This window comes from Rhagoletis zephyria, unplaced genomic scaffold, assembly GCF_001687245.7.
Source record: "Rhagoletis zephyria isolate East Lansing unplaced genomic scaffold, Rhagoletis_zephyria_1.1 Rzeph_scaffold_00159, whole genome shotgun sequence".
NCBI lineage: Eukaryota > Metazoa > Arthropoda > Insecta > Diptera > Tephritidae > Rhagoletis > Rhagoletis zephyria.
The window spans coordinates 260,031-272,494 of record NW_016157243.1 but is presented as its reverse complement, the minus strand read 5'-3'; the positions used below and the strand labels follow the sequence as shown (position 1 = coordinate 272,494).

The window sequence follows — 12,464 nt, the reverse complement described above, 5'->3', positions numbered from 1 at the left end:
CCATTTAGTAGGGCGGAAAAGTGTTCCCTCCATAATTTAAGTACGCTCTGGACATCAGTTACTAGGTCGCCATTATTGTTCTTACAGGAGTGCGCCCCGGTCTTTAAACCTTCCGTAAGTCGCCTAACTCTCTGGTAAAATTTTCGGGCATTCCCCCTGTCGGCCAGCATTTCAAGCTCTCTTCGCACTCACGTATTTCGGCCTCTCTCTTCTTGTTGCCGCAAATACGTCTCGCTTCCCTCTTCATATCCCTATAGCGGTCCCACATAGCGCGCGTTGCGCCCAAAGTCCCTGCGGTTCAAAGTCCCTGCGGTTCAAAGTCCCTGCATAGAATATCCAAAGGTCGAATCAAGTCAACCCAGTAATTCAAAATTAGTAAATTTGCACATTCGTGCTACTGGCATAAGGGTGACGATATGTAAATACTTACCGCCTGTTCATATACTATGCATATTAAAAAACAACAACTATGAGAATCTTTTGGCCACTTTATTGAACGTTCAAGGCGACGCACAAACATTGCGCTTCAACCAAATGCATATGTATGCCGGAAGCATTTTCTCTTTTGCCTGCAGCTTTCAAACGCCAAAAAAATCATTAGAAATCAATAACAAGATTTATATACGTATAAATACTTAAAACTAGTTCCTATAAAAACTTCTTATGATATAATAGATAATCAATAAAAATGTATAATAATTAATTCCAAGAGTTTAGTTTAAATATGCGGTGAAGTGCGGCTAAGGATGGATAACTAGCATTTTCGCGCTGCAATCCATAATTATTTTCTTTTTTTTTTACTTTTTAACAACAGGTTATAAATTAATGAGTATACCGCTTGACGACCAGCATCAGCTGGAGTTAACACACTTGGGAGTTTGTGTTGAATCGCCCAGCGGAGTTCAAACTGTTGTTCACTCGGTTGATCACTTTCCTTTGTGTACAGCGTTTCTCAACGTCGGTCGGAATTGTTGACAGCAGCAAGTTTAACCAGCAACACCTTCAGCGTATTTTATCGCCTTTGAACGCTCACAATTTTTGCAGCAGTCGAGTTAGTTAACGCTCATAAATATTTCACCAATATTTGTAGAAGAGACAAGAAACATTAGAAAAATTAACATTCAAAATATCTAACAATAATTTACAAAAATCCATGGTTTGAAAAAAAAAGCATTTACATTATTTCGCAAAGGCGATCTAAAACTTTGAAGCCTATTTTAAAATCTTATTTTTGTATTAAACTTTTGCTGGGATAGCAAGAATATTAATTTTCAGTGGGCGCCCGCACAAGGTGCATGCAACCACAATACTGACGGACCCGCAGGAACCAAGCAATTCAAAAAAATATATGTAAATTACATGCCTAACATAGTAACATACAGAATCGAGAACTATTTTTAGCTAAGCCTTGTTTTTCAATCTATAACTAAAAAATAATAATTTTCAAATTAAAACAAGAAAAAAAATTGGTTTCAATGCAAATCGAGCATGAAACTTATGGCATTGAAGGTTTGAAGATGTAGCGAACGTCGTAAATAACAGTCACAGTCGTTGAGTGTATTCATTCTGCTTTAAAACGATGCACAGCAAAACAACATACGACTTTGAAAGTCAATATCCCATTGGAGGTGTAGTTATTTTAGATCAGCTTACTGTCCATCATATATGCATTTATATTGGTTGTATATTTTTCTTATAAAAACTGATTTTATATTGCCATCAAAGCAATAATTTTTTTTTTTTCACTTTTCCGCTTGGGCTATCGAATCTCTCTTTTGTTGACGCCAGAGGCTTATGCTGTTGATCTATTCTACGATCTTGTCAGCATTACGCTTATTTTTAAAGAATTACATATTTCCGCGGCGACCTTTTTTTATTGTTAACCGTTGTCAAGCGACGATTTTTAGTGGATGGGCTCATCTTTAATAGTTTTTTTTTAATTTTATGTTAGCGCAAATACGTTGAAAATGTTCTTACCCGAGATGTTATGTTAGCGGATTTTTTAATTCACTGCATTTTGAATATTGTTCATATAACTAATAAAATGTCTTTAGAATCGTATTAAAAACCCATTTCATTTTTTTTTTTTAACAATTCACCAACCCCAAAAATAATTTGCATTTTTGCGATAATCAATGTGATTAGAAATGTTTCTGAGCGTTCATAACGTACAAAGGACATAAAACGCCCAAAGACCCAAGGTTTTTATGTTTCTTTTTTTTTGAACAGACGAAGTGAACCCAGAGAGGTGTTATTGCACTGTTTACATGCTGACGTCATTCCGTAGATTGATGGTGTTATCGTAGAGAGCGGGTATTCACCGCAGCCGCACTAAACTGTGGAGAGATTATGGGTAGGCAACACTTCAAACTTCAACAAGTACTTATGAAATTTGTCAATGCACACACTTGCCCTCTACGCACATGCACACTATTTGTGAATATTTTACACATCCTATTTAAGGAATCTACGGCGTTTTTTTCTTAAATAGTAATTGTAGCCGCCACTTTGCAATCAATCTGGTCGCCATTAGCACCAACCATAGGCAGACTGAAGGGGGCCATCCACTCTTTACATTTCTCTTGACTTTCAAAAACCAGTAAATTTGTAATGTACTCAATGCCGATTGCAGGACGATAACTAAAAAGATATATATAAGGTCAATTCAAAGTCTTTAAATCGAAACTAAATTTCTTTAAATATTAACGTACGCTTTAATAATAGTGCGTAAGGCATTCTTGCGCTCTCTTTCGATAAACCAATCAATCAAATGGCCCGCCATAAGAGGTGCCGTCTTGTAAAGCTGGAAAAGCTTACAGTAGTTGCCCTGCGCCCAGGCCGAACGAAAAGCTAGCGCATGTGCAATTGCGGGATTCTCACGTTGGTCTTGTTTTATTGAGCGTAAAACGGTAGTTGTGTCTAGTGATACAGTATGTCAAATAAAAAAATTAAACGTATTTCAATTAAAATGTATCAGTAATACTTACCCAAGGTATTCTTTGTGAAGATGTAATATAGTATTCGATATGCTGTAAATTCCAATGTATTAACGCTCGGTCCCACCTCGGTATAAAGCATCTTCAGTTGAGTCTGACATTGATTGAACTCTTCGTGATCGCCCTTTTCCATTGCAATTCGAGCATGTGTTTCATAGACTTCTACAGTAAATTTGTCACGAATACCTTGAACCTATAGTAAGCGTGAATTGGTTGTAGTTTCACATTTTATGCAATTATGTATATACATATCACATATCGCTCATTTAATTAGTTCATTCTCTAGCAAAATCCATATTAAACCAAGTTTAAAACTTTGTATAAAGGAACGACATGCCCCAACTTTTCATCCAAATTTAAACATTTTTTTCTCAGAAAGGTTGGAATTTTTTGACTATAGTTTTACAGCCCATTCAATTTTAGTCTGATAATGTGCGAATTTTAAGTTAATAAAAATTACCCATTCAATATAGTATTTTAGTATAATAAATTAAATGTTTAAGTCGCAAAAAATTATCATCGATTCTTTTTTTGTCGAAGGTGTTGAGCTATTCCTCCATACAAAAAAAAAATTTGTTGATGCGTTATATGGAAAAACATGCTCAACACCTTTGAGAAAAACACATAAAAATCAACAGTAATTATTACTTTCCGACTTTGTTAGACTAAAATTGAAAGGGCTACCAACAAAAAGTGTGAAATTTTGATGGCAATCTTTTGAAACCTGATTATAGGTGTATTCGCGTATTCTTCTAGCCAAAAACTCTCAAAAGCGAAATTGAAAAGAAATTTTATTTGTTCTCTCTCAAGGAGATATATTTGCGAAAGTACACGAACGCAAAACCAGCAAAAACTTGCAAGTATTTAGTATAGCTGATCGAGATTTTGTTTACATAAATGAAAAGAATATAGATTACAAGTTTACCTAAAGCAATTAGTTAAGCAAAAGTAAGTATTATTTGCTTTCTTCCGAAGCATTTCAGTTAAGAAGTTGTTTAAACTTAAAAATCATCAAAATAAGTTAATTTTTTTCCATAAATTGCAAAAAGATGACTTTGATCAGCTGTTTTTCTTGCTGACAAATTGCTGCTGGCAAAGAAAATTTTCCAGGAAACTAGCAACCTCTCATCAAAATGAAATGTCAGTTTGTTGTCTCAATTTCCTACTGTACTGGATTTTTGTGTACGCGAAAAGTTTTTGATACGCGAGTGCACCTTATATTTTGTGAATTTTGTGTAAGCTTTGAAACTTTTATTTATATGGTTTTTGTTATAGATCAAATTATATTTTAAATGAAAATTACAAAAAATTTTTATTTCAGCTTAAAATTGCATATATCGCACGTTTAAAAAAATAAGAGAATTAATTCAAAATTTACCATTTGGAGATTTCATCCATCAATAGGCTTCATAAGAATATGTTCAGTCTAACAGATTACCACACTTACCAAAACTAGCGAAGATATGTGTGCACATATATATCTTTCAAGTTGCTTTTTTTTTGCTTATCAAACTATATGTACTGGTCGCAATACCCACAAAATTTTAATTTTAAATTAATTCCCCAGAAGATAATTTAGGTAGGCCTTCTTAAGTGAAGCCATCCTAAGAGGCCTACCCAAGCAGGGTTGAAAAAGTACTTCCTTGCATGCCTTCTAGAAGGGCTTATCCATTTGCAATTTACGGGAATACATAAATTTAGACTATCTAACATTACAAATAAATTCCAATAAAAATTTTAAGTTACAATAACACATATTTGATTTAAACCTTAAGCAAATACCTAAAAGATGTATGATTTTTATAAATTAAAGAAGCAACTTTAAAGAACTCCTCCAAAAGGCCTTCTGAAGTACGTCCTATAAAAGCCCTTCTGGAAGGCCTTCTGTGGGTAGCGAAAGGGGAAGCCCTTCAATTTGTGCCACTCCATACAAAAAAGAAAGGAGAAAGGAATATAGAGTGGAAGGCCTCTTGATTCTCAGGAAGGCCTTTCGGAAGTGCTTTTAACTCCTGAAATTATCTACTGGGTCTTTTTTCTAAAATAAGTTTTTAAATTGAACTACATCCCCAATATAATTCAATATATTCAGGCAGGTTCCGCAATTCACTTCCGAGAATATCAATCAACTCCGCTTTGAATTCAAATTGGCAGGGGTTGAAATTCTCTCGGAAATGAGTTACAGAACTTACCCGATTGCTATTATTACATGCTTACCGTCAGATCCTGACGTATGGATTTGAGCTGATCGCAAGCGTAGTAGTAATCCTGATTGTCTCTCCACTTCTGTTTGACATTTTGTAACGAGTGCGTTAACACCTCAATGGGCCGCACTTCCGTTGGTAATGGTGCCTTAGTCAATCGCAGGAAAGACTTTTCCAAAAGCCTGCATGTGCCTACAATATGCAAATCTAATAAATCTAACCCTGTTTCAAAACCGCCGGAAGTATCCGTATCCATAAACATGCGCCCGCCCAAACTACCCCCGTATTTTTTCTGTTTTAACTGTTTCGCATGACCGAATGGAGAGCTAGCTACCGCGACAACCGATTTTTTCGTTGAAGAACCCTGCGAGAAACGCGCTGCACGTTGCTGCAATCGTGCCGTGTCGTCATCTACCGCGCCGCCTACAGATGACGAATAAAAGGGGGCTTTGGATTTCGTATTTGCTGAACTGCTGGCGCCCTTAGCATTCTTCCCCTTTTTAGAGCTATTACCTTTTTGTTGCTTTTTACCGGAGGAATTAAATGCTATAAAATTTTCATTCGACCGACGATCAGATGAATCCGAACTGGTACTGCGACGTATCTTACGACGAGGACTTGATGACGAACCGCGAGATCGCGACCGAGATCGTGTACTGCGTTTATGATATTTATGTGGTTGTGGGGACCTGAAATTAAAATATGATGAAAAGAACTCCAAAGGAATAAAAAAATATAATTCTTACCGCGAACGACTTCTGGAATTTCTTGAAGCCTTTTGTACGTTTCCGAATGAATTACGTTGACCTAAGCGCGCATTTAAACTACGAGATATACCCTTATTATTTTTTTGTTGTGAATTTTGGTGATTAATTTGATTTTGTTGTTGCTTGTATTTCTGCGCGTTTGGTGTATGCTGTTGCGACTGCTGTTGTTTTTGTTGCTGATTATACAACTGCATTTGTATATTATTTCGCTCACTGTGTACACTAGGTATAGGCTCATTATCCCAATCACGTGTCCAAAGCTCATTGCGATTCGCAGCTGCCATTATTTTTCCTTTCAAGCAAATATCAATTTGATCCTTATCCAAATCAGTAGCGCACTTGGCGTAACAACGGGCCACATAATTATTTAGTGACTCTGGCCAGGCATCATTTGGATTATTAAACATATTTATTTTCTTGATTGGCGTCTCTACAGAAGCTGTTTGTTCATTTAATGTACTGTTGTCCGATGGTTTTTGCTCTTCCACTACACTAGCGCCATTCATACTGCTATATGGCATAATCGGTGGTGGTGGTTTGGATAAGTCGGCCGTTATCGATGGCGCGATTATAGGCGGTGGAAGCGAAGTGTTAATAAAACTACCATTCATTTGTTGACTTGTATTTATGCTTTCAAAATGAGCATCGAAAGCAGCCTGCTGCTGTTGTTGTAATGGACTTTGCTTCTTATTCCTTTTACGTTTCTTTTTGCTATTATTATTTGCATTACTCATACTAACACCATTAACGGGATTGTTATTGACGTTATTATTTTGAAAAGATGGCGTATTCAGAACAGTTGGTGAATTCTGCAATGGATTTGGCGCATTCGCCAAGCGCTTTTGCTGACTTAAGTTAAATCTGATCCCGCCGAAACTTTTTTGATTACCTTGAATTTGATTGCTGCTGCCACTTGGGGTCATTGGTGGAGGTGGCGGTGGCCCAGAGGGTAATGGGGGCAAGTTCTTATCCGATGGTATAACAGAGTTGCTAAATCCAGGCGGAGCATTATTGCTTTGATGTTGTTGCGGTTGATGTTGCATTCCATAGCGCATATAATATTGATAGTACTGGCTATACTGTTGCTGGTATTGATTGGCATACCAGGGATTTGAATACCATTGTTGAGCGGCGGAGGCGGCGGCGGCACTAGGGCCACTATGTTGTTGCTGCTGCTGCATCTCTTGCAGTTGTGGAATTAGGGGCGCGGCTAAGGCTTCGGACATATTTCAGACGCAAATAACTTGGCGAGTTCCTTTGATGGGACAGCCGTGGGCGAACGTCCCTTTATGAAATTATCACCTCAAGACCGCTACGCTTTACAAAACTTACCTTTTCTAATAAAATTGTATTTGAATAAAATTTGTTTACTGAAATTAGTAAAAAAAAATTATTTTATTCCCATTCCCCCAAATAAAAATCGAAGGTAAAAATTTTCTATGCCGTCCGCCATTTTGTACATACCCGAATGCAGGCGAGGCCAAGACAAGGCTTTCCTTATGAAATGATTTTTAGCACAATACCTAGATTTGCTCACAGAAATAATATTACCATATAATTGTCTCTTTATTAGCAAGATATTTTAATAACTATTCTGTCTGAGCACATATTAATTACATTAAAAAATAATTATTTTTCTCCACGAGATGGCAAAGAATGAACTCAGTTTCCAAATGAATGACGAAACAATGCCACTGAACCGTAACTATTAGCCGAAGATACTTCGTGCCGGTGAAGTTAGCTGTAATGAAATATGCATTTAAACGACGTTGCCACAGTTCAGAATTACTGAGCATTTACAAACTAACGGCGCGTTTACACCGGACAATATTGTCAAGACAACTATGTCAAAATGATGTGCTTGTTGTTAACACGGCGAATTTATATTACAACAAACACATCATTTTGACGTAATTGTCTTGACAATATTGTCCGGTCTAAACCCTAAGTTAACAACACAGCACCGGCAAACATTTAAGGGCGCTGTTACAAAGAACGCAAATATATAAGAGGCAATACGTTATAATTGCAACGCGTGGAAACATCAGGAGCATGCTTTTTTTTGCCCAAATACGTTTTGAAATTGGATAATAAGAGAAGGCACGCTCCTGATGTTCACACTCGCTACAATTATAACCTGTTGTCTCCTTTTATAGATTTACGTTATTTGGTTATGTTTTTTATTCAGTTGACCATAAAATACACCACACAATAATAATTTTTAACCAAATTAACCTAATACCCAGGCAAGCGTGAATAACATCACTTTTTTCGGCTGTGACCAGAGTTGCCACTTTGGTAAATTATTACCAAAATTGGTAGACAAAATTTGGGTTAGTAAAAAGGTAAATTTTTTATAATTTTGGTAGATTTTTGTTAAATTATTTTGTTTGAAAACAAAATGAAAAATTTTCGTTGCCGCCTTATTTTTCTAATAGCTATCTTTATATTGAGACGTATGCTAGTTTTCGTACGAAACGAAAATTTTAAATTTTTGAAGTGAAACTTCTTAATCGAGTTCGGAGATGGTTGCGTTATATATTTAACACCACGTCATAAAATCTGTATCGTTCGTTCGATTTTTAAAAATGAGGTGTCACATGAAGGCCTTGTCCTTCGGGTGTGCAACGTAGCTTTAGTTTCATGAAAGGAGTTGCCACATGTTAGAAAATCGAATTCAAAATTTCTCTGCCGCAGAGGGTTGCGTTAAATATTTAACACCACGTCATAAAATCTGTATCGTTCGTTCGATTTTTAAAAATGAGGTGTCACATGAAAGGCCTTGTCCTTCTGGTTTACAACATAGCTTTAGTTCTATGAAATAAGTTGCCACATGTTAGAAAATCGAATTCAAAATTTCTCTGCCGCAGAGGGTTGCGTAAAATATTAACATCAAGTCATAAAATCTGTATCGTTCGTACGATTTTCAAAAAAGAGGCGTCACTGAAAGGGCTTGACCTGCAGATGTGCAGTATGGTTTTAGTCTTTTAAAGGGTTGCCATATATACGAAAATCAAATTCAAATTATTTATTAAGTTAAACGAATTATCCCAATATGGGTATCAAAAGAAATGGTTTTGAATAAGTTGTATTTTCTAGCTAAATGTAGGAGGGTTGCCACCTGTTTCAAAAGTAAAATTTAGTTAAATTATACAAAAGTCTTACGCGTAAAATACTATACAGTACAGAAAGAGCTTACAGAAACACAATTAAAGTATTTTTGAGGTGCCTGAAGAGGGTGGCCACCTGTTTAAAAAGTTAAACTCAAATTATTGAAGCAAATCTTATTATTATAGCTCCGTTATGTTTGCGATAAATATTTAACGCCACGGTACAGGTAGCATATGACGGGTATAGAAAACGAATAGCTGCGTTAAACGCCAATTGGGCGGGAAAAGACTAATGCAAAGACAAGAATATAATCACAATAAGGTAAAATACGAGATAAGATGAATGAAATGAAATAAGATGAAGATGAAGATGACGATGAAGATGAAGATGAAGATGAAGATGAAGATGAAAATTAAGATGAAGATGAAGATGAGGATGAAGATGAAGATGAAGATGAAGATGAAGATGAAGACGTAGATGAAGATGAAGATGATGAAGATGAAGATGAAGATGAAGATGAAGATGTAGATGAACATGAAGATGAACATGAACATGAACATGAACATGAACATGAAAATGAAGATGAAGATGCAGATGAATCTGATGAACTGACAAAATTCTTTAAAGCAAAATTTTCACTGGAAATGGTTAATGGTGGAAATGATCCAACAACCAAAGGAGCGGCTACCATTGCGGGTTTTTCCAGAAATATTAAAAATATTGAAATTTGAAATTGACATTTCATATCTTACTTTAGCTACCCAATCTGCTAGTTAACAGTGTAGATATGTATGTGTTTTCAGCCACAAATAATAATTAAACTTTCCAGTTGGTTATAAAAGATACAAAATTAAAGGTCGTAAACAAAATTTTAAATAAATATGTTTTTTGTATATTAGAAAATATGTACATTTGCTTGTGTATCGCATATTTCTTTCTTTCAGGCATTTCCTCAATTAAGTTTCACTTCCTCCGCGCGTAGTACACACACGCACTGAGTTTTTTTTTTATAAAAAATTATAGGAAAATTCCATGATTTTCGAACCGTACGAAACAAAGAATCCGCCCCATTATACATTTCTTTCCAAAAATGAAGTCTACTTTATTGTATTGCTTTTCGAACACTTTTAATATACATACATATGCATGTACATATTGTCACTAGACACGCAGTACATTAAGCTTCATTTTGATTTACATTATTACTTAACTACTAAACGTGTACCGAATATCAGTGAATCGAAATCAACATTTTCTTAATTACGATTAGATTAATTATAATCATAATTTTATTAAGCAGTTACGAAAATTACGAAATTCTTCCCTCAATTATTGGCTTGGGTTACTCCGAACCTAGAAACTCAAACCTCGACATTCTTCATCGATTAAGTAAACGGCTTTTTTTAATGTATGATCAGTATTATTAGAAAACGGCAATATATTAAATTAAAAAGTATACATATAAATGTGCTTTCAAAAACTAAGTAAATGCAGACTACTCAAGACCCTTCTCACGCTTCAATTTCTCCGCTATATATGCGTTCCGTTTAGCCATGTTCTCCTTAACCCATTGATGTTTCATTACCTCTACGAGAGTTATGCGGCCATTATTCGATTTACGCAACAACTGAAATTGTGTTAAAATTTAATTAAGCGCTTTCAAACAAACTTTATTAGGTACCTTAGAAATAAGATCTTTAGCTCCAGCACTCAAATGATTAGGATAATGAACTTCCAATCGTCTAATTTTTTCGTAAGTTTTCTCATTATCATTCGATTCGAAGGGTGCACAACCCACCAAAAATTCATAACATAAAATACCTAAGCACCACTGGTCGACGGTGTGATCGTATATATGACCATCCACCATTTCTGGTGGCAAATAATCTAAAGTGCCGCACAGAGTCTTACGTCTGTTGCGAAAAAAATTAAATTAGCTACATACATATAAAATGCATGCACAAAATAAGAGCAGAAACTTACTTGTTAGATAGTGTGTGTGCCGACCAACCAAAATCAGCTAATTTGACATCATCTGAAGATGTCAGCAATATATTTTCTGGCTTCAAATCGCGGTGTATTACATTATTCAAATGACAATATTCAAGTGCATCAGCCACTTGGTATGTATACTTAGCGGCGCGTTGTTCCTCAAAACGTCGATGTGGGGAATTGCGTAAATGTTTGTACAATTCTCCTTCCGATGCAATTTCTAATGCAAGATAAATTCGACTTTCATCATGAAACCATGTGAGTAAACGCAAAATGTTTGGGTGCCTAAATTTATTATAAAGATGCCGTTGAATATCATTGGTCAACTTGATAAATGCATTTGCTTTACTCACTTCAGTCGAGTTTGTATTTCAATTTCCCTCAAAACTTGTCGCTGTACATTTCCCTTCTCAAGTTCAGCTTTAAACATTACCTTCATAGCTACTATATAATTAGAAGTGCGTTCGCGAGCTAGGTAGACGCGCCCGAATTTTCCACGTCCTAAGGGAGCGCCCATCTCAAAATCTCTGGTACTCCACTCGTAACTATAAAAAATTGTTATGATTTTGCTACAAAATATTGAAATCAATTTCACTTACGGATGTCCATATGCGGGGTGCTGCATCATTTTAAGCGACATTGACTGAATGTGGTGTTGGTATTCTTCAGGCACTTCTTTTATCATCTTAGCTAAATCAGTTCTATTCGGGGGTTTCTTTTGTAGTTTTTTCATCTTGAAATACTTTTAAAACTATAAACTCTTGGGATTCTGGAATTAATTAAGAGCTTAATTAAATGCTTGCAAGCAAAATCGCGGACTATCGCGCTTTTCGCTTTTCCGTTTGTAAATTTCAAAATGAACGCAAATGTCAAAAGTGACATCCAGAGAACGTAAATTTAAGTTGTCAGTTTCTCACAAAGTGCTGCCAAGTTTGCGTTTGAATTCAAGATCTGCAGAGCTGCAACGTCCAATAAATTTATATTTTATGCAAATTTTCGATATAAAATATTTAGTAAAAGATATTTGTGTAAATTATGGTCACATTGCGCCATAAACTCGAGTTTACGCTTTTGTGTTTATGAACAGCTGTCAAGCGTGCTCATTGTGGTGTTAAGAAACTCGGAGTTTGATTTAACATTTATTTGTTTACATTTTCTTATTCACATTGCTAATGATATCATCCTTACAGGGGACTGAAATTGAAGCCTTTAATATAAATTAGTAAAACCAAAGGTAAATTTAAATAGATTTAGTTAGTTACTTGTTAAAAGAACTATATACGCAAGTGCGCACTGCAAATATATCACACAAAATATACGTTATAAGTGGAGTTTTCTATAAAAATTTGGTGGTAGAAGTGGAGATAATTTAACAAATTGCTTAAATACTATTAGTA

The 12,464-nt window shown here is 35.5% G+C and overlaps 2 protein-coding genes across 3 annotated transcripts; both read right to left on the bottom strand.

The window, feature by feature from the left end:
- Positions 1–470: 470 nt before the first annotated feature.
- LOC108354966 (leukocyte receptor cluster member 8 homolog) lies at positions 471–7,946 on the bottom strand. 2 transcript variants are annotated; one of them, XM_017606144.1, is made up of 6 exons: positions 7,429–7,946; positions 5,944–7,334; positions 5,211–5,886; positions 2,988–3,189; positions 2,712–2,919; positions 471–2,640 (listed from the first exon to the last, which is right to left on the bottom strand). In XM_017606144.1, the coding sequence occupies exons 2-6, from the start codon at positions 7,188–7,190 to the stop codon at positions 2,484–2,486; spliced, it is 2,490 nt and encodes an 829-aa protein (XP_017461633.1). In that variant the 5' UTR covers positions 7,191–7,334; positions 7,429–7,946; the 3' UTR covers positions 471–2,483. The 2 variants fall into 2 exon arrangements, with proteins under 2 accessions (XP_017461633.1, XP_017461639.1); XM_017606150.1 differs by lacking the exon at positions 7,429–7,946 and having other exon boundaries at positions 5,944–6,773; positions 6,854–6,940.
- Positions 7,947–9,658: 1,712 nt separating this feature from the next.
- aurB (aurora kinase B) lies at positions 9,659–12,268 on the bottom strand. The gene is made up of 5 exons (XM_017606177.1): positions 11,667–12,268; positions 11,421–11,612; positions 11,059–11,352; positions 10,757–10,988; positions 9,659–10,702 (listed from the first exon to the last, which is right to left on the bottom strand). Exons 1-5 carry the CDS (start codon positions 11,798–11,800, stop codon positions 10,571–10,573), a joined length of 984 nt encoding a protein of 327 aa, XP_017461666.1. The 5' UTR covers positions 11,801–12,268; the 3' UTR covers positions 9,659–10,570.
- Between the last annotated feature and the right edge of the window lie 196 nt (positions 12,269–12,464).